The following is a 25543-nucleotide window of genomic DNA, read 5'->3' as shown; positions in this document are numbered from 1 at the left end:
AAGAGTCAATGATTTAATAACTTTATGTAATACATTATTTGAGTTGAAACGTTAAGATGTAAAAAGTCTATATTCCAAAATTTTATTTTCTAATGTCATAAAATATTTCATTTTGAGGAAATTATATGCTAGTAAAATGTGTAATTACACAAATGAAAAATATGAAAATAGCATGAAATTGAGTTCGGCAAAAACTCTCCATTATAAAATATTGGAAATTACGAGAAGCCTGGTTAAAAATTTATTTAACTAATATTAAATTAAATCTATAGGGACTTGAGATATCATGTAATTGGCCATTCGCCCGACTGGGAAAGACGAAACCTGAATCAAATCCATAAGGGTTTCACTGTGCAACCAGCGCAGAAAGCAAAGTTACAAACAGAAATCAAAGAACAAGAGAAAGGTGAATACAATTTGCTCAAGCGCTGTTAGTTTTTTAAGCTAAAGGGTTAATAAAACACACATCTTCAGAGGGGATAAGAGTAAGGGTACCTAAATAAAACCCGATTCGATTCTGCGTTTTATTATTATTATTTTTTCTTATCCGGATGTTCTTCAGTTTCATTTTAGGGAAATATATATGTAATTTTTTGTTATATAAATGTAATTTTTTGTTTACTGTATGATGTAATTTGAAAGGTTTTTAAGGATTTGTGTCCTTTTGACTTTATGAAGTGGGTGTTGGAGATTTGTCCTATTTATGTTATTTTTGCACTTGTGGGTAGGGTTTCTGTGTAATTCATGTAATTTTACCAGGCGGGTGTTGCAGATTTGTGTTTTTTTGTGATGTTATAGGATGGATGGTGAAGTGTTTCTTATGGTTCTTAAATGTATTCCTTGGTGGGTAGTGAATCTTTTGTATTAATAAGTGTTGATTATGTGTTTATACATATGAATCACATTCTTCTTAAATTTGAGCTATGTTAGTCTTTAATATGGGTGATCTTTGGCTCTAAAACCTGTTGATGTAGAGAAGCAGAACAATTTTGAATGGTCTTTTATCTTTGTTCATAGTTCTGCATGGGAGGAATAGAGATAATATTTCTTTATTTTGATATAACTTGGTCAGCTTAAGTGCATTCGATGGCTGAAGAACAAATAGATTATGAGGAGGACGAGTATGGAGGGGCTCAAAAGATGCAGTATCAGGGAGGTGGAGCTATACCTGCTCTTGCAGATGAAGAGTTGATGGGAGAAGATGATGAGTATGATGATCTATATAATGATGTTAATGTCGGAGATGGTTTATTGCAGTTTCAGCAGCCTGAGGCACCTCCCCCATCCGCTGGTGTGGGCAATGGAAGACTTCAAGTTAAGAAAACTGATGTTCCCGAGCAACGAGTTCAAGTTGGGGGTTCACAAGGGTCAAACATCCCTGGGGTTTCTGTTGAAGGAAAGTACACCAATGCTGGGTCTCACTTTCCTGCTCAAAATGATGTGCAGGTTGCTGTCAACAGACCAAACATGGGATCTGGTAATTACCCAGATGGAGCTTCTGTTTCACAAAAAGGGAGTGTCCAAGAGACAACTCATGATGCCCATGTTAGAAATATGGGTTTTCAAGGGTCTACGTCAGGTCCCTCAAGAACTGGAGTTGATCCTTCTAATATGCCGGGAAGAGTAGCCAATGAGCCTGCACCTGTGCTAAATCCCGGTGCTGCTGGTCCTCAAGGTGCTCTGATTCCAGCTAATCAAATGGGTGTAAATGCAAATGTCAATCGTGTAATGGTGAATGAGAATCAAATCCGGCCTCCTCTAGAGAATGGTGGGACAATGCTGTTTGTGGGAGAATTACATTGGTGGACAACTGATGCGGAGCTTGAAAGTGTTTTGTCTCAGTATGGAAGGGCCAAGGAGATTAAGTTTTTTGATGAGAGAGCTAGTGGTAAATCCAAAGGTTATTGCCAAGTCGAATTCTTTGATGCAGCTGCTGCAGCTGCGTGCAAAGATGGAATGAATGGTCATGTTTTCAATGGACGACCATGTGTTGTGGCTTTTGCTTCTCCTCAAACATTGAAACAGATGGGAGCTTCTTACATGAACAAAAACCAAGGCCAACCTCAGTCACAGAATCAGGGAAGCAGACCTATGAACGACGGTGGTGGGAGAGGTGGTAACACGAATTATCAGAGTGGTGATGGAGGTAGGAATTTTGGAAGGGGTGGCTGGGGACGAGGTGGGCAGGGTGTACCCAACAGAGGTCCTGGTGGTGGAGCGATGAGGGGAAGAGGGCCCATGGGTGCAAGGAACATGATTGGGAGTAGTTCTGGAGCTGGAAGCGGTGTTGGACATGCTGCTGGTGGAGGTTATGGACAAGGCCTTGCAGGTCCTGGCTTTGGGGGTCCTGCGGGTGGTATGATGCATCCACAGAATATGATGGGAGGGTTTGATCCAACATACATGGGTCGAGGAGGTGGTTATGGAGGTTTTTCGGGTCCAGGTTTTCCTGGTATGCTTCCTTCATTTCCTGCTGTTAATGCAATGGGCCTTGCTGGGGTGGCTCCTCATGTCAACCCAGCATTCTTTAACCGAGGAATGGCAGCTAATGGGATGGGTATGATGGGTTCTTCTGGAATGGATGGACCGCATCCAGGGATGTGGACTGACTCAAGCATGGGTGGATGGTTGGGAGAGGAACATGGACGAAGGACAAGGGAGTCAAGTTATGGTGGTGATGATGGTGCTTCTGATTATGGATATGGGGAGGCAAGTCATGAAAAAGGAGCAAGGTCAACTACTGCCTCCCGGGAAAAGGATCGTGGTTCTGAGCGTGACTGGTCTGGGAACACAGATAGGAGGCACCGAGAGGAGAGGGAACAAGACTGGGACAGATCTGAAAGGGATCACAGAGATCACAGACACAGGGAAGAAAAAGATAGTTATCGTGATCGTCGACAAAGAGATCGTGACTCAACTTATGATGACAACTGGGACAGGGGGCAATCGTCTTCAAGATCTCGGAGCAGGTCCGGAGCAATCCCAGATGAAGACCACAGATCTCGATCGAGAGATGTGGACTATGGGAAGAGGAGACGGCTACCATCAGAGTGACAGAGTCACGCTTTTCATTCTTCCGTGGCATGTCATACAAGACCTCATATTCTCTATATCTTACTGTATTGCTCTTGGGTTGTTACAATGCTTCTACCTATCGCTTTTCCTGGTTACTGTGGCCTAAATGCAGAGTGGTTTCTTGAGGGAAAAGTAAGTTCTCATATTTGTAGAAGGGAAGCATAGATTCTCTATTCTTTCGTACTGCATTCTATAAACGTTACTGCCAACACTTATTTGTTTGTTAAAAAATGATGAGTGACTTTGAGTTGCATGCCAATGGGGATATTCTATCTAGGGTTGGACTCTTGATATCCTTGCCGAGTATCCCAATGGCTTTATATTTATTCTACTGAATCTATTTCTGAGACAATGGTTTTGGGGCTTCTGGTCACATGTTACAAAGCCTACTCTAATTATATCATAGTTTGAATTAGTTGTCCGTATTGCTTTCTACACCTGTGTCTTCTCGTAGTTGTTGATTATAGAATATGGTTTTTTATAGTTGATTATAGAATATGGTTTTTTTTCCATGCCAACCCATTATTTTTATTGGGATTGTATTTAAAGGGTGCTCGTAAGTCTGAGTCAGTGCATGACTTTAATATTTAAACCGATGCATGTGATAGCTGTGTCCTTCTGCCTTCTGGGTCCTTTGTATCACTTCAAATGACATTTAGATTTGAATTTGGAATTAGAATTCATCTGTCTTTTATTAGAATAGTTGAGTCTTACTGATGGTGCTGATGATGCTGACATATGAAGAAGTCAAGATGGAGGATGTTGTTCCTTCTGTGCGAACCACTGATGGTCAACTAATTAATGATTCTTAGTCTTATCTTAGAAAATGAAGTCCTACTTCAGGGGTTTCTCTCGGACTTGACAATGTTTAATATGTGGTCTTTGTATCTTCCCATCAAATTGACCTTCCTCAGAAGAAGCAACAGCTGATATGTAGCATGCCTTTATTATTTTCTTTTCAAGTGAGTTTTATTTGATCAGCAAGTCATACTAGCAATGTTTCAAATATTGCTAGGGCATCGTAACTATTTATTAAAGTCTATGTTATTCATCCTCCCATTTTGAATTATATCCACAATGTATGTGTGGTGCTGCTTATGCTTATGGACTGGTGGATTACTTGGAATGTTAAATTCTTTTAGGTTTTTTCGCTTGGAATTGGGGGTAAGGATAAGTGGATATGGTGGCCAATTTTTGGAGTTGTTGGTCTAGTAAGTGGCTTCCAATCTTCTCTTTCGTATCTTAGTGAATGTCAACTAAGAATCTGATTCTTAAAGCTTTTCTTGAAGTCGTGAGTAGTGTTTGTTTTTTGGTGCTTCTGTTTTTGTTTGATTCGTTTGCTGGTTCAGTGGATTGCTTGTTCACCTTTTTGAATTTTTTTATATCTTTTTCTTGTCCTTCGGATAAAATCTTTTTGGTTTTACTCGAAAAGAAGAAAAAAAATCACGAAGAAAAATGAGAGAGAGAGAGAGAGAGAAGCTTTTCTTGAAGGCATGGTTGGCTGCTTTCTTTTCTTGCTTCCCTCTTTCTTTTTCTTTCTACTGATTGTTTGTGATTGTTCTTTGAAGTTTCAATTAGTTATTTTAATTTGATTAGTTCTCTTGAAGATCAATATACTTTTAAATATTAAAACAGCTATTTGAACTTTTGTTTCTTCTTCGAAAACACTATTTTAGCCATAAAAGAACTATCTTCCAAATCATTATATATTTTAGAAGTTCCGTTATTTTGGTGGTAACTAGTATAATAGAAAGTTTTACCTAATTTCTAGTGTATGATATTATTTTATTATGGTTTATCCTAGAATGAAAAGTTCTCATATCTGGTGTTGTGAGTTTCAGCCGGGTACGGTAGTTTTAGTAAATTCACATGGCAAATAATGTATTTGTGTTTTGTAGAAGTGTGATTCCCTTAAACTTTTGTTATGAATGGGTGGATTTGGACGTACTTGAGTTTGATATGCTATCTGATCAAAGAGAGCAAAACACCTTCCAGTTAAGGGCTTTACTTCCCTGTTATGAAATCTGGGCTGTTTATCATGTAGGACTTACATGAGGTCCCCATTCATGGGTGATTGTGATTGATTCATTGATTGTAGGAATATGGTACTAAAATCATGTAGTGCTCTTTGAGGAAAGTTTAGTGGCCTCTTTGGCTGGTAGGTTTTCTTTTTCCAAGTCTATTGACATGGGGGCTTTCTTTTTATCACCATATTCAGGGAGTGGAGTAGCAACCAAGGAAGATGTGTTTGTTGGGCTGCATTCATTCGCTTTCTCAAATATTGGCTTTGGTCTGTCAAGTGTGCAAACAAGCCTTGACAATTTTGGCTTTCACTTTTTTGCCCCCTCGAGCGGCCCTTAAGAATGTGTGAACTGCTCTCCTGGAAGAGAATGCCTAGAAATAGTTGAAGCCATGAAATTGTCAAAAAATGGAAAGGATTTTGTTTAATAGGTTTATATACCATTTTGTAAAGCATCATCTCATGTTTTTGTAAAATTGAGTTACATGTATTAGGTCCATCACATGTAAAGGCCTCTTTCATTATTTATTTGACTATTTGTGGCTCGCTGTGAGCTTGTAAGACTGTTGTACTGACTTTGAGGCACAATTGTGTTTACATTTGATGCAGTGTAACTGATTTAGGATAGTCAGTGATGAGCTTTTAGTAATTTGTAACCTGGAATTGTTTCACTTGTAATTGATTATTGTAACATGTGTAGAACTAGTTGTAGTTTCAACATAAAAGATAAAGGAACATTGGAAGTGTGCCTTTTTTTTTAACCTTTATTATTATTATTGTCTATGTAAGTTGTGAGGTTTACCTGCACATGGGAGTCGTAAATTGTGGACTTCTGCATCATTCTATTGGGCTGGAACTGAGCGTTTTGGTTGTTTTGAGAATGTTGCAGGTGACGGCATGATGCCACATTCCATGTACATTTCCTCTGTCATGCAGTATGAATTTGTTGTAATCAGATTTGATTTTCATTTGTACCGTTTCTTTCGATGGATTTTTATTGATAGATAGATCATTGTCTCTGTTTTTGTATACCAGAAAAGTGATTAGGGATGAAAGTTTTGTGGTTTATGGAGAGGATTTGAAATGTTCTGCTCAAATGTACATTAGGTTTCCTGTCTGGGGAATGAGATTATGAGTTTTAAGGAGGCATAATCTCAGATACCCACCTGACTATGTTGTTCTGAGGGTTTCTACTTGCTTAATGTGGAAAGCTGCCTTTCCCCGCACTGGCAGCTGCAATTTTTACTTAGCATGGCATGCTCTCTCGTGCATTATTCTTGGCTTTTGTATTCTTTTACAAGATCACTCGCTTCATCCAGTTCTGCTTTGTGAATCTTTAGTTTTGTCATGTAATTTAGGAGTTGGGTATGACTGATTCTTGTTAGTTCCATGTATAAATATTTCCAACTGCCTGTGTAGTGTACGCGTCTGTTCCATCTATCTGATGACCAATCCTCCAGTTTACTCTGCCACTTCAGGAATCTTTTTTAATTCCAAAAATTTTATCTCCATAATTTATAGTTATGTATTTTATCAGCCAATCTGTGCTGTTACTGTTTCAGTTTCAGTTTCAGAAAGCTCAAGGCAAATGCCAGCGTTGTGCACTGGCCCTTGATTTGATGATGTTGAAAGAGTTTCTTGTGCATTTTCTTTACTTTATACACAACGTGGTTCCCGATACTGAATGTTCATGTCATATTTAACAACTTGAAGTTCCCGGCCGGGCCGGTTAAATGTTAATGTCAGTCTAATTACAAAAATTAATGTCGTATTCAGAATTCAAGAGTGCAAAGCTGAAAGCTCAGCAAGTTGGAGAAGGCAGCGGTATATAATTCTGAAAGCCTTTAACTTTTAGCACTTACCGGCTACGGCGACGAAATTCGTCCCGTTTATATGACACCGGATGTATGGAGGAATATCGAATATTTGAAAGAAACGCAAAGTTTAATTGCCGTCTATTATTGTCCTCAAGGATCTGTACTTATCCTCGGATACGAACCTAGGTTGTCAATATATCCTTATAGGATCCCCCTATATGGATCCGGATCGGATCCCCCGTGTTACAGTTAACGTAACTTGCAGCTGTTTCTCCGTTTGCTGAATTGTTACTGTAAAATATCTCTGAGCCCCTTGTGCTTTACATTATTCACAATTTATTAATAAGTATTGTGAAACTTTTTGTATTGTAAAATTTCGTTCAGCCCCTTACACTCTATATTCTTTCATTAAAACCCTCAGAGTATGAAATTCATCCCCTATAATTTTTAAATTCCCAAAATACCCTCCATGTATATAAAATATAATAATTATTAAATGGATTATAATTATAATTATTATTTTATTGTAATTAAGGATGGGCAAATTAGGTTTCGATTCGGGTTGTTCGGATTTCGGTTTGGGTTTCAACCCAATCGAGTTCAAAATACGAACCCAAACCAAACTGAATCGAAATTAAATCGGTTCGGTTTGGGTTAGTAATTCTGATCGAAATTTCAGTTTGAGTTGAAATCAGGTTATAATAGTTTGATTGTCCAAACATTCTGAAATACTAACTAGGCAACCCAAGAGGGGGGGTGAATTGAGATTTTAAAATTTAAGCTAAGCAAACCACTCAACAATTTAATCTATTGCCTTAATCAAATTGAAAACAATAAATTCAATCATGCACAATATTAAAAGAGTAAGGGAAGAGAAAACAAACACAATGATTTTTACGTGGTTTGGCAATCCCCGCCTACGTCCACGCCTCCAAGCTCACCGGGCTTGAGAATTTCACTAAGCTAGTCTCCCAAGGCTTCAAACGCTTACAATTGACTTCTAAGGTGTCAATGGACCTTTACAACAAGAGATTATCCTCAATCTTTTAACCCAAGTGTATCCCAATACTTACAATCTTTTAACTTGATTTTACAAAAAAAGATTACAAATGAATCTCTCACACACAATGTGTTTGATCGCAATTGAAAGCTCAATGTGTGAATGAATGAGATGAATATAAGAATTTAAAGTTCAATGAAAGTTGTATTCTCAATATTTTGCTCAATGATGATCGTTGGAATTCTTCTTGTTGAATTAGATTGAGCTTATTTATAATTGGAGCTGAAAACTAGCCGTTATTGACTTTCTGCACACTGTCGGATCGCCGCTAACTAGATGTCGGATCGTCTTTTGACTAGTCAATATGACTGTTGGGGCTGATTTTTAAATTGTCGGGTCGCCGTTAACTATATGTCGAATCGCTGTTTAGGTCCAGAGGCTACTGGTTGATATCGGCGAGCCGTTTATCACACATGTCGGTTCGCCGTTTAGGTCCAGAGACTACCCTTCAGTTCTGGTTGATATCGGCGAGCCGTTTATCAAAATTGTCGGATCGTCGTTTAGGTTCAGAGGCTAATCTTCAATTCTGTTAGATGTCGGCGAGTCATTATCAAGATGTCGGATCGCCGTTTTCTACAGTAACTGCTACAGTGACATATTTTCTAAAATTATAATTTAATCCCAAAACTTTATAAAATTATATTACGACCCAAAATGTTATGAAACTTTACAAATAGGTCCAATTTTAGAATTTCTATGTAATGCTTTGTTAATCCCAAAACTTTCTGAAATTATGGTATAGTCCAAAATGCTATGACACTTTTCAAATAAGTCATTCTCCAAAATTTCAAGCAATACTTGTTTATTTCAAAGTTTTCAAAATTCTTTCAATTAAATCATAAACTTTGAAAAACAACCAATTTCATAAAATCATTTTTTCATTAAATATGAAACATTTATAATGTGAAAATAATGATTTATTTAAAAAGAATAAAAACAATCAATTTCATAAAATCATTTTTTTATTAAATATAAAACCTTTATAATGTAAAAATAATGATTTATTTAAAATGTATAAAAAATAATTTGAGCTTAAAAGATTTATCATTCTTAATCTTGTTTGTTATCATAAAAATCAACATTATAGAAACATATATTTTAACACATTCGTCATTAACCAACCAAAATTTTAAATTCTCAAATCTTAAATCTTAAATCAGAATAAAAATAAAAGTTCAATTCTATATATGCAAGAGTTTGGAGCACATATCAAGGCCAATTGAAATTGATGTTAAGCAAATAGGCATAATCTAGAATGTATTTAGGGGTGGCAATAAAATCCGCCCGGACCCAACCCAGACTCGGCTAATCAGGTCCGGGCAAAACCCGGACCGCATATACAAATAATACGAGTCCGGTTATTGTAATTTAAAACCCAGATACTTCCAAGTCCGGTTCCGGTTATGGCACAAAAAACCCGGAACCCGGATCCGTGCTGGGTTTTGATAAGTTTAAAAAAAAAATAATAAATAAAGAAAATATAAATGTAATACACCCAAAATTGAAACTTACCCTAATTTTCTATCCTATTTGTATGCAAACACAAGCACTGCTGACGGCTGCCGCACCTCCAGCTCTCCAACACTCCAAGCTAAAGGCCACCACTCAACATTCCAAGGAAACACAAGCTGCCGGCTGCAAAAAGCAAACACCCCCAGCAAACACTCCAAGCCAGCACTGATTGCAAAAGCGTCTTATACATCCTGCAAAATCATCATCTGATTGCAAAAAGCAAAATCACTCAAGCTCTTGGCTCTTGAGTGCTTTGACCACCACTTGGCTTAGATCTTGACTCTTGAGTGCTTTAAGCACCATTTGATAGCCCTCACGTGCTGTTCTATGACTATGGTTCTTTGTTTTTTTTTTTTTTTTCCTTTTTTATTCCTTGCTTTTGGCTTTCTCTAGCATGAATCCTTTTCAAATAAAAAATCTGCAAATCAATCCATTTTTTTCGTTCTAATAGCACAAATTTCTTCATAATTTGCATTTCTCCTTAAAAAAAATCTTTGAAATTAAATGTTGTGCAGTCTGCACTTCTTACACATCTCTCAAGCAGCCATTACCTAACCGATCAAAACCAGCACGGCAATAGCACCCACGACCAATCATCACCGAATCCAGCAGCCACGAGCACCACCACCAGCAGCAAAGTAGCGATTTGCGAACCCAGCAGCCACGCGAAATCACCACAGCAGCAGCCTCCAACAAACTCGGCCAGCACACCACCACGATGCATGAAGCCACCTCAGCAGCAGCCAGCAGTAAACCCAGCACCAGCCACTCGAACCCACGCAGTGCAGATCATCGACTCACGTTTTTCAGGCTATTCTTTTGGCAAAGAACGACAAACATTGCTCCATGGATATCAAACTTTTGCATTTTAGGCTTTGCTGGTTTTGGAATTGATTTGCCGTAAATGGAATGGTTTGCAAGGTTGATTTCATTGGAATCTTTAATAACCACAGTAAACCAGTAATTTATCCGGGCAGAGAAAGTCCGGATAAAAAACCCATGCCCGAGACGTGCCGGGCCTGACCCAGACAGGATGTGAAAAAATGGGGCACAATCCAAGTTCGGGCAGCTGTTTTATTGATCCGGTCTAGTCCCGGGCAGGGCCAAACCTGGACCGGACCCGGGTTTTTGCCAACACTACAAGTTCTCGCTGAAATAGATGCAGCCATTCTTGTTAAAGACAAACTACAGTTGCTATGCAGAGAGTTGCAACGTCAGAATAAAATTCTAATGGATAAGTGCAAACGGGTATCAACAGAGGAATAGAAGCTGAGATTAGATTTGTTTGCCAAGTCCCGAAAACCAAATCCTTCCAAAAACATGCATTCAATTAACAATAACGAATAAGGAGGCAACGAAATGCAAACATCACCGAAAATGAAATTCCAAACATCACTAAAAATAACATCATCGGAATCGTAAACATCACCGACATTAACATCACATTGTGCGCCCAACGACTACGAACGAAGAAGGAGGCAGTGACTGGATCTAAAGCGAAGGGCCCAAGAAGACTAGATCTGAAACGAAGAAGGAGGCAACATTTGAATCTGAAACTGCAACGCCGATGCACCTGAACATAGTTGAATTGACACCGGTGGTGTGTGTGAGTGAGATTGTGAGTGTGCTAGGGTTGAGGTTGTGCTTGTCTCGATGTGGAGTGCAAAGAAGAGAAAAAAGGAAATAAGGGTTTTGATTTTTTGGTGTTCTGACTTTTTTTTTTCAGCTAACCCGATCGGGTCTCGATTTTGATTCGGGTTCAACCCGAACCGAAATCCAAGCCGAACGGGTTGGAAATTTGAATCCATTTGGATTTTTATACTTAACACAAACCAAACCAAAACCAAAATAAAATTTCGGGTTTCGTTCGGTTTAGGTTAACCCGATCCAAACGCCCACCCTTAACTGTAATTATAAATATAATTATAATTTTTAAATGGATTATTATAATAATTATTAATAACAATAATAATAAAGTATTATAATTAATTAATCTATTAACAATAATTAATAATAATTTTCTAGTTATTGTTAATAATAATAATAATAATAATTAACAATAATTATTATTAATAATTAATTTTTGAATAATAATAATCACAATAATTAAAATACAAAATAATAATTACAATAAAAATTAATTAAGGATTTTTTAATAGTAATTTGTTACAATTTAACTCATTCCGATTTTGATTCTAAAACAAAGTAAAACATATAAATAGTAATATAGCTCATTGTAATTACGATTCTTGCAATTCAAGTAAATAAATTATTCTGATTCTAATTCCTCATTTCGATTCTAACTCATTATGTTTCCAACTAATTTTGATTATTGTTTAGTGAATGCACTATAAAATTGTAAACATTTCATTTTTTTCCCCATTTCTTCTTCCCCACTCTCCCTCTCTTTCTCTATGATGAGTCTAATGATGGCTTCAATTATCGATGAAGGTTGCTTATGAAAAGAAGTTAATAGTGGAAATGGATGAATTCAAAGGAAATTTGCTTTTTATTTTGTTAATCCTTTTATCATGAAAATATTAATTATTATAAGATGATATTATAAAGAAGATGAATGATAATATCCTTAAAATTTTTGTTGATAATTAATATCCTTGAAGGTTACTATAAAATCCTTAATTAATTTTTATCATAATTATTATATTTTAATTATTGTGATTATTATTATTATTATTCAAAAATTAATTATTCATAACAATTATTGTTTAGTATTATTATTAACAATTTAACTAAAAATTATTATTAATTATTGTTAATAGATTAATTAATTATAAATTTTTATTATTGTTATTAATAATTATTATAATAATCCATTTAAAAATTATAATTATAATTATAATAAAATAATTATTGTAATTGTAATTATAACTATAATCCATTTAATTATAATGATATTTTACTTAAATGGAGGGTATTTTGAGAATTTAAAAATTATAGGGGATGAATTTATACTCTAAAGGCTTCAATGAAATAAAATAGAGTGCAAGAGTCTGAATGAAATTTTACAATGCAGAAAGTTTCGTAATACTTATATTTATAAATTTTCAATAATATAAAGTACAAGGGCTCCACGATATTTTACGGCAACAATTCAGAGAAGAGTAAAGCAGTTAGGGGTGTCAAAAAAACCCGCAAAACCCGGACTGCATATACAGAAAAGCGGATCCGGGTTTCAGAATTTAAAACCCGGACATATCCGGGCACGGTCCGGGTTCAGCACTAAAAACCTGAAACCCGGACCCGGACCCGTTTTCCCAATAAAAAAAAAAAAAACTAAAACCAGTTACCCACCCAAACCCAAATCGCAAAAGTCAAAACACCCAAATCCGAAAGTCCCTAATTCCCCAAATCGTAAAACACCCAAACCCAAAGGCATAAGCAGCGACGCTGCCACCGTCACCGTCGGCTAGCACCCACCATCAGTCTGTCACCTTCGCCCCTCGGCACTCGGCACTCGGCATCATCTCTTCTCGTTTGCATTTGCTGACTCGGTTTTGCTCAGTTGCGGCTGTGACGGGAGTCGTTCGTGCAGCGGCAGCAGCGCAGTGCAGCCCCCTCCGGCGCCGTCAGCGTCAGTGCCACCGTCTCCAACTCTCCATTGCCACTTTGTCATCCACCATCAGTCCATCACTCTGCCATCACAGCCACCACTACCAGCCGCAGGTATTGATTTTTTTCCTTCCATATTTTGTCTTCCCAGTTGCATTTTTGCCGATTGCTTCTCTGTTGGTGTTGGCTGTTTCTATTCGTGTTTATCTTCGGCCAATTTTGTGCATGGTTGCTGACTTGCTGTTGCTGTGAGGCTAAATGGTTTTGACCGTAGAATATGAGGAAAATATGGCCAATTTTGTGAGGGATCCTTATTGGCCTGCTCGTGTAATATACAATAGCACTATTGAAGTGGATTTTTAATCAATGCTGACAGCAAATTTTGTTAGTTATATCAGTCATGACTAAGCTTATTGTTTAATTAATTAAGTTGCTTGGTGCATGCCACTTACCATCTGCCACTTTGACAATTATTAGATAACTTCTACCAATCTGTTACATCTTAAATTCTTAATCAAATTTATTTTCAATTTAGGATAGTTGTATGACTTTGCTGATTAAAAAGGAGCCATCGTTTATTTTCAATTTATTTTCAATCTGTTACATCTTAATAAAAATGAAAGATTTTTTTTTTAAATAATTGTTTGCGGGCTTAGAAGCCCGGAAGACAAAACCCGGACCCGGGGCACGCCGGGCTCAAGCCCGGACCGGACATGCAAAAACCGGGTTTTGTCCGGGTCCGGGTTTCAATTTTTGGCATCCGGTCCGGACCCGGGGTGCACCAAACCCGGACCGGACCCGGGGTTTTGCCAAGCCTAAAAGCAGCTCCTGTAAGTTGCGTTAACTGTAACTCAGGGGATCCGGATATATATTTCATTTACTTTGTTTGTCACCTTTTATTATTGCTTGCTGCAACAAGCGCTAGTCTGATCAGGGATTCCAAAGTCTCGTTTTAATTTCATCTCAATAAATTAAAGCCAGGATATTATTTATTTAAATACGCGGGATTAATAAAATCTTTAAATTAAAGCAAATCGTGACAATATTGTGATTGAATGCGAGCAATTTCATTTCTTCAGGAATAAGCACCACCCTATTCCATAAAGAACAAAAGGCAATTTGACCAAAGATAAAGACATGCATCGATCAGTCGGCATGCAGCCTGCAGGACGTAAATAATGGATAATATTTTTATATACGAGCCTCAACTCGGAAGAGGCACCCACAGGCACATATGATGATAAAAATTGGTCAAACTTAGAAATTATCCAATGATAGATCCAAATATCTCCAATCCACAATATTTTAAAACTCATCATGATACGTAAAACCTCGAATTTTAATGACAAACAAATCCATATATCAAATGAGCTTTGCTCTAGACAACCGATGAATGTTAGTCAATCGGGTACGTGGTTTTGTAGACGTAGCTAATTTGCTCATGATTAGTAGAAGAAAGCAGCAGCGACTGCAACACCAGCGACGAGGGCGGAGACTTTGAGGGAGCTTGCACCACTCCCTTCAGACTTGTTCTCATCTCCCTCGCCCACTGGTCCTGGCATTGCAACCTCAGGCAACTTAGCCTCGCCAGAGGGGCCTTCTGCAGGTCCAGGTCCAGCAGCTGGTCCACTGCTTGGGCCTCCTGCTGGGGCTTCTCCGGGTGCCGGTGCGGGTGCACCACCGGCTGGAGGTGCCTGTGTTGGTGCCTCACCGGGTGCCTGATTTGGCTGCTGAGGCTGCTGGGGCTGCTGTGGTTGCTGGGTAGGTGGCTGTGTCTGTGGCTGATCAGGCTGCTGTGGTTGCTGGGCAGGTGGCTGTGTCTGTGGCTGATCAGGCTGCTTGGGTTCCTGAGGCTGATTAGGCTGCTGTGGCTGATTGGGTTCCTGGGGTTGGTTAGGCTGATTGGGTTCCTGCGGCTGATTAGGCTGCTGGGGTTCATTGGGTTGTGGCTGAATAATGGGTTCCTGCTGGGCTGAGGCCACACTGATAATGGCTACAAAAATGAGAGCAAGAACAATGACCAGGCGAGCCATCATGTACGATGGGGTTTGTGTTTTCGTCTTATTATTTTTATTATTTTTAATTTTTTGTCCCCTTATATGCAAGGTTCTCTACTGAATATAGAGAACAATGCAGATCGTTCAAATGCTGGGGATGATTTGAGGAAGAGATTGTCGGGTTTATTTATGCTGATGGGTTTGTCCTTGATTAGGGGAATTCATCATATCTTGTGGTGGCACCCGTTGCTTTATTTCCACAAACTCAGGATAGCCATTCTGAGCTGGTAAATAGGAATTAATTTAACAAATTGGGAAGAAGCTTTCTTTTGCCTAATTTTAGTAAAAATTAGGGTTCCATTTCTTTGCCAAATTCCAACCAAATCGTCTTTGATTTAACATAATTCTTGTTATTTTGCTTCAGTTTTCTACGTTACCAAGTCTCTATTTAAATGATTCAACTATTTTTTTTTAATGTGTAAACATATAAATTCTATGATCTAATATTATCTATGTGATTATCTCCATGTAATATTCATTACCAATCATATTTGCAGCATGTCCCAAGATTCCTACAGAAGCAGAGCTGCCAATTCCTACAGCATCATTACTGTTATTTTACAAGTTCAAGGCTCCAAGAAACTCCCTTTTATGATCCAAGCATGCATTTAGTGCGTTTTACACATTTAACATCGTCTCCTTCAGTGGAGTTGGTAGAGTTGCATTATTGAACGGAGTAGTATAGGCTTGGCAAAATCCGGGTCCGGTCCGGGTTTTGGTGTTGCCCGGGACCGGACCGGATGAGAGAAATGCAAACCCGGACCCGGGTTAAAACCCGGTTTTTCCGGGTGCGGTCCGGGCTTGAGCCCGGCACCTTCCGGGTCCGGGTTTTGATCCGGGCTTTTTAAACCCGCATGTGATAAATTTAATTTTTTTTCAATTTTTTTTAATTTCTCTAACAATACAAATTTTAAAAAAGAAAATAATCAAATAAACTCATTCAATTTCAAATTTTAAAAAAGAAAATAGTCAAATACAAATATATAACACATTAACAATACAAATTTTGCACAAATGATAAATAAAAATTATTTCAATCTACTTTTTAATACCTAAATTTATCCAATTTCTAACTTAAACTCATTCAATCTATATATAAAATAAATAAATTAAATTCAACAACACAATAATTACACAATAAATTTAAATAACATCCAATATATCATAAATTCATAATTATATATTTATATATAATATATTTATTTTTTTAAAATTTATTAAAAAACCGGGTCCGGTCCGGGTTCCGGGTTTTTTGTGTTGAACCCGGACCCGGGACCGGAAATGTCCGGGTTTGAGAATTTCAAACCCGGATCCGGTTTTTATATGCATGCGGTCCGGGTTTTGCCCGGACCGGATTGGGCGGGTCCGGGCCGGGTCCGGTCCGGGCGGGCTTTTTTGACACCCCTAGAGTAGTATATTTCCATTCGTCTTATGGAATGAGACGGATAAAAAAGGACTGTAATTAATGTAAGACAAAATTAATATTCATCTGAATAAGTTCTTATGGTGTGTTTGGGAAATTGGAATTGAGGAATAAGAATGAAACTTATGTTTATTTGACAAAATGTAATTTGGGAATGAGAATAAAATATATGGGTCCTACACAATTTGGGAATAAGGAATGAGAATCTCATTCTCATGGGGGATTGAGAATGAAAATGTGTAAATGGGAATGAAACATAAATTTATTTTTCTATCCTTCTAATTTTTTCATATTTCCTAAATTACCCTTATTCAAATCACAAATAATTTTATTATTTTAAATGTCATTAATAATAATAATAATTATTATTATTAAATTTTAGTAACTTTATTATTTTAGTTATTATTATTATTATTATCATTAATATTATCATTATTTACAATAAAAATAATGATAAAAATAATAATTAATAAAAACAATTAATTTATCATTATTAACAATATTATCCTTATTGTTGTTATTATTATTATTAATTTTATTATTATTATAATATTTTATTAACTTTATTATTTTAGTTATTATTAATTATTGTTATTATTATTTTTATTAATATTATCATTATTAACATTTATTATTATTATTATTAAAATTAAATTTTATTGAATTTATTATTTTAGTAATGATAAATGTTAATAATGATAATATTAATAAAAATAATATTAACAATAATTAATAGTAACTAAAATAATAAAGTTAATAATAATAGTAATAATAATAATAAATGTTAATAATGATAATATTAATAAAAATAATAATAACAATAATTAACAATAACTAAAATAATAAATTTAATAATGATAATATTAATAAAAATAATTATTAATAACTAAAATAATAAAGTTAATAAAATTTAATAATAATAATAATAATAAATGTTAATAATGATAATATTAATAAAAATAATATTAACAATAATTAATAATAACTAAAATAATAATGATAATATTGTTAATAATGATAAATTAATTATTTTTATTAATTATTAATACTATGGGTATTTTGGTAAATTGATTCTCATTCCTCATTCCCATTTATTTTGTCAAGTAAACACATCAATGACATTCTAGTACATTCTCATTCTCATTTATTTTTGTCAAGTAAACATTGAAATCTCATTCTCATTCTCATTCCACCTCATTCTCATTCTCATGAGGTAAACGCACCATTAGTGTCAAAAACTTACAAATGTTTGTTCTTTATTCCTTCATTTTTAGTTTTTATGAGTAGAGATTAAATATTCATAATTGTATGCATAAAGCTTAAGATTGAGGACATAAACATTTATGAAATTTTAAATCAAGTTTACCCTCCCGCCAATATTAACTTTAAGAACATATGATTTTATGTATGTGTGCTCTTATATGTATGCATAATGTCAAGCTATTGCGCACTTAGCAATTTTGAGGAAAAGAAACATAGTTTTGTGAGAAAAATATTTTCATTGGTGTGAAGAGGGTGTGTTAAGTATAAATTTATATTAAAATTTTAATAAAAGGTGTTCAAAATATTTTATAGGGTACAAATAGTCATACTTTTTAACTAATGACATTATATTGCATATAAGTAACAATCACATTACTAAGACATATACAAAAAAGTTATCTCCACGTGTAGGAGTATTAAATTTAGTTATCTCCATGTGTAGAAGTAGGGGTGTACATGGGTTGGTTTGGGTTGGATTTTAAGTCAAACCAAACCAAACTATAAAAATTTGGATCCAACCCAAACCAACCCAAATATTTTTAACCCAATCCAAACCAACCCATTTGGGTTTGGTTTGAATTTTATTATCAAAATAATTTTTATTTTAATAAAATTTAATTATATCAAAATTATAATAATTATTAATTGTTATTAATTATTAAATTGATATTAAAATATAAAAAATATATAGTGGATAAAAATTATAAATTTTACAATAACTTAATCCTCAAATTAAAGAATACTAGAAAATCAAAATAAAGTTTAATCGCAAAAATTATTATTTCTCAATAAAGAAGAACATACACTTTAATAATAAACTTTCACAAACATGACATAACAATCTAATAATAAATTTTGCCACTTGTTATTTATTTAATTATGCAATATTTATTTTTATTTATCGTTTTGGTAGTTTTGCGTTATGTTGTCTACTTATATGTTTAATTTTATTTACACTCTGATATTATATAGTGTGTATGCTTTATGTTCTAATTTCATCATATGGTAAGCAAAGTTTTGTACAGGGCCTAATATGGGCATTACATTCAATTATTGACAAAAAATTAGCCACCATCTAGCATATCAGACCCAGTCTAAGTCGAGTTATTATTGATCACTAGTAGAGTCTTATGCTCTTTCTATGACGATCCTTCCATGTGGGAGAAATTATTTTTGTAAATAAGAAAAAAATTTATGTTATTTACAACAATATTTATTTAATTTAAATTTATTTTTACATGTTATTTTTATTTTCTAACTGTTGACAATTGATCATGCCGTAAAAAACTTAATGGTGGCCTTTCACTTATTTGTGTTCATTTATTTTGTTTTCATTTATTTCATTTGAAAAATTTGAGTGTTGGGGTTTTGTCCATGACCTATGGGTAAACCATACCCAACTCATAATGAAATGATTTTCTATATAAAACTCACATTTAACCCATTTTCATGATTTACCCAACCCAAACCATTTAATTTGGTTTGGGTTTGGGTAAACCCATGGGTTGTGGGTTTATGCCCACCCCTATGTAGAAGTATTAAATTAAAATAATAATACATTGAATCATATAAACCATGACAATTTGTTTTTCCTTATATGAGCTTAACCATTGTTTTCTTTAGTTAGCCACTTGAATTAAATTGTAGGGAAGGTATGGGATGAAAATATTAATGACCATTAACTAAGCTAATGCTTAGTTAATTGCAATTTCTAAAATAATAATAATAATAATAATTAGTTAATGGGATAATATTTAATTTTATAATATTAATAGTATTAAGCATCATAAAATTTTATGTTAAGTGATGTGTTATCAATCAAGTAAATGATATAATAATACATATAAAAATATATGATCTAGTAACTTTATGCAACACATTATTTCAGTTGAAATGTTAAGATGTAAAATGTCTATGGTTATTAATAATAGGTATTCCAAATTTTTATTTTAATATGTCATAAAATATTTCATTTTGAGGAAATTATATGATAGTAAAATGTATAATAACACAAATGACAAATATGAAAATAGCATGAAATTTAGTTCAGTGAAAACTCTCCACTATAAACTCTTGGAAATTACGAGAAGGCTGGTTAAAAATTTATTTAACTAAATATTAAATCTATAGAGACTTAAGATATCACGTATTTGGCCATTCGGCAGACTGGGAAAGACGAAACCTGAATCAAATCCATAAGGGTTTCACTGTACAACCAGCGCAGAAAACAGAGTTACAAACAGAAATCAAAGAACAAGAGAAAGGTGAATACAATTTGCTCAAGCGCTGTTAGTTTTTTAAGCTAAAGGGTTAATAAAACACACATCTTCAGAGGGGATAAGAGTAAGGGTACCTAAATAAAACCCGATTCGATTCTGCGTTTTGTTAATTTTTTTTTTTCTTATCCGATGTTTTTCAGTGTCGTTTTAGTGAAATGTATATGTAATTTTTTGTTTACTGGATGATGTAATTTGACAGGTTTTTAAGGATTTGTGTCCTTTTGACTTCATGAAGTGGGTGTTGGAGAGTTGTCCTTTTTATGTTATTTTTGCACTTGTGGGTAGGGTTTCTGTGTAATTCATGTAATTTTACCAGGCGGGTGTTGCAGATTTGTGCTTTTTTTTTTTAATGTTATAGGATGGACGGTGAAGTGTTTCTTATGGTTCTTAAATGTATTCCTTGGTCGGTGATGGATCTTTTGTATTAATAAGTGTTGATTATGTGTTTATACATATGAATCACATTCTGCTTAAATTTGAGCTATGTTGGTCTTTAATATTGGTGATCTTTGGCTCTAAAACCTGTTGATGTAGAGAAGCAGAACAATTTTGAGTGGTCTTTTATCTTTGTTCATAGTTCTGCATGGGAGGAATGGAGATAATATTTCTTTATTTTGATGTAACTTGGTCAGCTTAAATGGATTCGATGGCTGAAGAACAAATAGATTATGAGGAGGAGGAGTATGGAGGGGCTCAAAAGATGCAGTATCAGGGAGGTGGAGCTATACCTGCTCTTGCAGATGAAGAGTTGATGGGAGAAGATGATGAGTATGATGATCTATATAATGATGTTAATGTCGGAGATGGTTTATTGCAGTTTCAGCAGCCTGAGGCACCTCCCCCATCCGCTGGTGTGGGCAATGGAAGACTTCAAGTTAAGAAAACTGATGTTCCCGAGCAACAAGTTCAAGCTGGGGTCTCACAAGGGTCAAACGTCCCTGGGGTTTCTGTTGAAGGAAAGTACACCAATGCTGGGACCCACTTTCCTGCTCAAAATGATGTGCAGGTTGCTGTCAACAGACCAAACATGGGATCTGGTAATTACCCAGATGGAGCTTCTGTTTCACAAAAAGGGAGTGTCCAAGAGACAACTCATGATGCCCATGTTAGAAATATGGGTTTTCAAGGGTCTACGTCAGGTCCCCCAAGAACTGGAGTTGATCCTTCTAATATGCCGGGAAGAGTAGCCAATGAGCCTGCACCTGTGCTAAATCCCGGTGCTGCTGGTCCTCAAGGTGCTCTGATTCCAGCTAATCAAATGGGTGTGAATATAAATGTCAATCGTGCAATGGTGAATGAGAATCAAATCCGGCCTCCTCTAGAGAATGGTGGGACAATGCTGTTTGTGGGAGAATTACATTGGTGGACAACTGATGCAGAGCTTGAAAGTGTTTTGTCTCAGTATGGAAGGGTCAAGGAGATTAAGTTTTTTGATGAGAGAGCTAGTGGTAAATCCAAAGGTTATTGCCAAGTCGAATTCTTTGATGCAGCTGCTGCAGCTGCGTGCAAAGATGGAATGAATGGTCATGTTTTCAATGGACGACCATGTGTTGTTGCTTTTGCTTCTCCTCAAACATTGAAACAGATGGGAGCTTCTTACATGAACAAAAACCAAGGCCAGCCTCAATCACAGACTCAGGGAAGGAGACCTATGAACGACGGTGGTGGGAGAGGTGGTAACATGAATTATCAGAGTGGTGATGGAGGTAGGAATTTTGGAAGGGGTGGCTGGGGACGAGGTGGGCAGGGTGTACCCAACAGAGGTCCTGGTGGTGGAGCGATGAGGGGAAGAGGGCCCATGGGTGCAAAGAACATGATGGGGAGTAGTTCTGGAGCTGGAAGCGGTGCTGGACCTGCTGCTGGTGGAGGTTATGGACAAGGCCTTGCAGGTCCTGGCTTTGGGGGTCCTGCGGGTGGTATGATGCATCCACAGAATATGATGGGAGGGTTTGATCCAACATACATGGGTCGAGGAGGTGGTTATGGAGGTTTTTCGGGTCCAGGTTTTCCTGGGATGCTTCCTTCATTTCCTGCTGTTAATGCAATGGGCCTTGCTGGGGTGGCTCCTCATGTCAACCCAGCATTCTTTAACCGAGGAATGGCAGCTAATGGGATGGGTATGATGGGTTCTTCTGGAATGGATGGACCGCATCCAGGGATGTGGACTGACTCAAGCATGGGTGGATGGGTAGGAGAGGAACATGGACGAAGGACAAGGGAGTCAAGTTATGGTGGTGATGATGGTGCTTCTGATTATGGGTATGGGGAGGCAAATCATGAAAAAGGAGCAAGGTCAACTGCTGCCTCCCGGGAAAAGGATCGTGGTTCTGAGCGTGACTGGTCTGGGAACACAGATAGGAGGCACCGAGAGGAGAGGGAACAAGACTGGGACAGATCTGAAAGGGATCACAGAGATCACAGACACAGGGAAGAAAAAGATAGTTATCGTGATCGTCGACAAAGAGATCGTGACTCAACTTATGATGACAACTGGGACAGGGGGCCGTCGTCTTCCAGATCTCGGAGCAGGTCCCGAGCAATCCCGGATGAAGACCACAGATCTCGATCGAGAGATGTGGACTATGGGAAGAGGAGACGGCTACCATCAGAGTGACAGAGTCACGCTGTTCATTCTTCAGTGGCATGTCATACAAGACCTCATATTCTCTATATCTTACTGTATTGCTCTTGGGTTGCTGCAATGCTTCTACCTATCGCTTTTCCTGGTTACTGTGGCCTAAATGCAGAGGGGTTTCTTGAGGGAAAAGTAAGTTCTCATATTTGTAGAAGGGAAGAATGGATTCTGTGTTCTTTCGTTCTGCATTCTATAAACGTTACCGCCAACACTTATTTGTTTGTTAAAAAATGATGAGTGACTTTGAGTTGCATGCCAATGGGGATATTCTATCTAGGGTTGGACTCTTGATATCCTTGCCGTGTATCCCATTGGCTTTATATTTATTCTACTGAATCTATTTCTGAGACAATGGTTTTGGGGCTTCTGATCACATGTTACAAAGCCTACTCTAATTCTATGATAGTTTGAATTAGTTGTCCATATTGCTTTCTGCACCTGTGTCTTCTCGTAGTTGTTGATTATAGAATATGGTTTTTTTTCCATGCCAACCCATTGAGTTATTTTTATTGGGATTGTATTTAAAGGATGCTCGTAAGTCTGAGTCAGTGCATGACTTTAATATTTAAACTGATGCACATGATAGCTGTGTCCTGCTGCCTTCTGGGTCCTTTGCATCGCTTCAAATGACATTTAGATTTGAATTTGGAATTAGAATTCATCTGTCTTTTACTAGAATAGTTAAGACTTAGTGATGGTGCTGATGATGCTGACATATGAAGAAGTCAAGATGGAGGATGTTGTTCCTTCTGTGCGAACCACTGAAGGTCAACTAATTAAGGATTCTTAGTCTTATCTTAGAAAATGAAGTCCTACTTCAGGGGTTTCTCTCGGACTTGACAATGTTTGATATGTGGTTTTTGTATCTTCCCATCAAATTGACCTTCCTCAGAAGAAGCAAGAGCTGATATGTAGCATGCCTTTATTATTTTCTTTTCAAGTGAGCTTGATTTGATCAGCAAGTCATACTAGCAATGTTTCAAATATTGCTAGGGCATCGTAACTATTTATTAAAGTGGATGTTGTTCATCGTCCCGTTTTGAATTATATCCACAACGTATGTGTGGTGCTGCTTATGCTTGTGGATTACTTGGAATGTTAAATTCTTTTAGGTTTTTCCGTTTGAAATTGGGAGTAAGGATAAGTTGATATGGTGGCCAGATTTTTGGAGTTGTTGGTCTAGTAAATGGCTTCCGATCTTCTCTTTCATATCTTAGTGAATGTCAACTAAGAATCTGATTCTTAAAGCTTTTCTTGAAGTCGTGAGTCGTGTTTGATTTTTGGTGCTTCTGTTTTTGTTTGGATGTTTCATTTGATTCGTTTGCTGGTTCAGTGGATTGCTTGTTCACCTTTTTGAATTTTTTTATATGTTTTTCTTGTCCTTTGGATACATTCTTTTTGGTTTTACTCGAAAAGAAGAAAAAAATCACAAAGAAGAATAAGAGAGAGAGAGAGAAGCTTTTCTTGAAGGCATGGTTGGCTGCTTTCTTTTCTTGCTTCTTTCTTTCTTTCTTTCTTTTTCTTTCTACTGATCATTTGTGATTGTTATTTGAAGTTTCAATTAGTTATTTTAATTTGATTAGCTCTTTTGAAGATCAATATACTTTTAAATATTAAAACAGCTATTTGAACTTTTGTTTCTTCTTCCAAAACACTATTTTAGCCATAAAAGAACTATCTTCCAAATCATTATATATTTTAGAAGTTCCGTTATTTTGGTGGTAACTAGTATCATAGAAAATTTTACCTAATTTCTTGTGTATGATATTATTTTATCATGGTTTATCCTAGAATGAAAAGTTGTCATATCTGGTATTGTGAGTTTCAGCCGGGGACGGTAGTTTTTGTAAATTCACATGGCAAATAATGTATTTGTGTTTTGTAGAAGTGTGATTCCCTTAGACTTTTGTTATGAATTGGTGGATTTGGGCATACTTGAGTTTGATATGTTATCTGATCAAAGAGAGCAAAACACCTTCCAGTTAAGGGCTTTACTTCCCTGTTATGAAATCTGGGCTGTTTATCATGTAGGACTTACATGAGGTCCCCATTCATGGGTGGTTGTGATTGATTCATTGATTGTAGGAATATGGTACTAAAATCATGTAGTGCTCTTTGAGGAAAGTTTAGTGGCCTCTTTGGCTGGTAGGTTTTCTTTTTCCAAGTCTATTGACATGGGGGCTTTTTTTTTTATCACCATATTCAGGGAGTGGAGTAGCAACCCTCTGTTTTCATGAATTGATGAGCCTCAAGGAAGATGTGTTTGATGGGCTGCATTCATTCGCTTTCTCAAATATTGGCTTTGGTCTGTCAAGTGTGCAAACAAGCCTTGATAATTTTGGCTTTCACTTTTTCCCCCCCTCGAGCGGCCCTTAAGAATGTGTAAACTGCTCTCCTGGAAGAAAATGCCTAGAAATAGTTGAAGCCATGAAATTGTCAAAAAATGGAAAGGATTTTGTTTAATAGGTTTATATACCATTTTGTAAAGCATCATCTCATGTTTTGTAAAATTGAGTTACATGTATTAGGTCCATAGAATGTAAAGGCCTCTTTCATTATTTATTTGACTATTTGTGGCTCGCTGTGAGCTTGTAAGACTCTTGTACTGACTTTGAGGCACACTTGTATTTACATTTGATGCAGTGTAACTGATTTAGGATAGTCAGTGATGAGCTTTTAGTAATTTGTAACCTGGAATTGTTTCACTTGTAATTGATTATTGTAACGTGTAGAACTAGTTGCAGTTTCTACATAAAAGATAAAGGAATGTTAGAAGTGCGCTTTTTTTTTTTTTTAACCTTTATTATTATTATTATTATCTATGTAAGTTGT

At 36.2% G+C, this 25543-nt stretch overlaps 3 protein-coding genes across 11 annotated transcripts; 2 read left to right on the top strand and 1 right to left on the bottom strand.

Moving 5' to 3' along the window:
• Positions 1 to 239: 239 nt before the first annotated feature.
• On the top strand, positions 240 to 5856 carry LOC102628557 (uncharacterized). Of its 4 annotated transcripts, none has more exons than XM_025100855.2 (3): positions 240 to 406; positions 1073 to 3207; positions 5294 to 5856. In XM_025100855.2, exon 2 carries the CDS (start codon positions 1087 to 1089, stop codon positions 3052 to 3054), a length of 1968 nt encoding a protein of 655 aa, XP_024956623.2. In that variant the 5' UTR covers positions 240 to 406; positions 1073 to 1086; the 3' UTR covers positions 3055 to 3207; positions 5294 to 5856. The 4 variants fall into 4 exon arrangements, with proteins under 4 accessions (XP_024956623.2, XP_024956625.2, XP_024956624.2 ...); XM_025100857.2 differs by having other exon boundaries at positions 271 to 406; positions 1018 to 3207; XM_025100856.2 differs by having other exon boundaries at positions 275 to 485.
• Positions 5857 to 14499: 8643 nt separating this feature from the next.
• LOC107177679 (uncharacterized) lies at positions 14500 to 15087 on the bottom strand. Its single transcript, XM_015531890.2, has one exon. The coding sequence runs from the start codon at positions 15085 to 15087 to the stop codon at positions 14500 to 14502; it is 588 nt and encodes a 195-aa protein (XP_015387376.2).
• Positions 15088 to 19896: 4809 nt separating this feature from the next.
• Positions 19897 to 25486, top strand: LOC102628156 (uncharacterized). 6 transcript variants are annotated; one of them, XM_006483934.4, is made up of 2 exons: positions 19897 to 20061; positions 20709 to 23134. In XM_006483934.4, exon 2 carries the CDS (start codon positions 20714 to 20716, stop codon positions 22688 to 22690), a length of 1977 nt encoding a protein of 658 aa, XP_006483997.2. In that variant the 5' UTR covers positions 19897 to 20061; positions 20709 to 20713; the 3' UTR covers positions 22691 to 23134. The 6 variants fall into 6 exon arrangements, 5 of the variants coding, with proteins under 5 accessions (XP_006483997.2, XP_024956622.2, XP_052295615.1 ...); XM_025100854.2 differs by having other exon boundaries at positions 19935 to 20061; positions 20654 to 23134; XM_052439655.1 differs by having other exon boundaries at positions 19935 to 20061; positions 20276 to 23134.
• The last annotated feature ends 57 nt before the right edge of the window (positions 25487 to 25543 follow it).

The sequence above is a fragment of the Citrus sinensis genome, chromosome 4 (assembly GCF_022201045.2).
Source record: "Citrus sinensis cultivar Valencia sweet orange chromosome 4, DVS_A1.0, whole genome shotgun sequence".
Lineage (NCBI taxonomy): Eukaryota > Viridiplantae > Streptophyta > Magnoliopsida > Sapindales > Rutaceae > Citrus > Citrus sinensis.
Note: the sequence above shows the minus strand (reverse complement) of the source record. Positions and strands in the feature narration are given on the sequence as shown.

Excerpts from the sequence above, each read along its gene's own strand:
- LOC102628557 (XM_025100855.2), top strand. The coding sequence starts at position 1,087 with ATGGCTGAAGAACAAATAGATTATGAGGAGGACGAGTATGGAGGGGCT.
- LOC107177679 (XM_015531890.2), bottom strand. The coding sequence starts at position 15,087 with ATGGCTCGCCTGGTCATTGTTCTTGCTCTCATTTTTGTAGCCATTATC.
- LOC102628156 (XM_006483934.4), top strand. The coding sequence starts at position 20,714 with ATGGATTCGATGGCTGAAGAACAAATAGATTATGAGGAGGAGGAGTAT.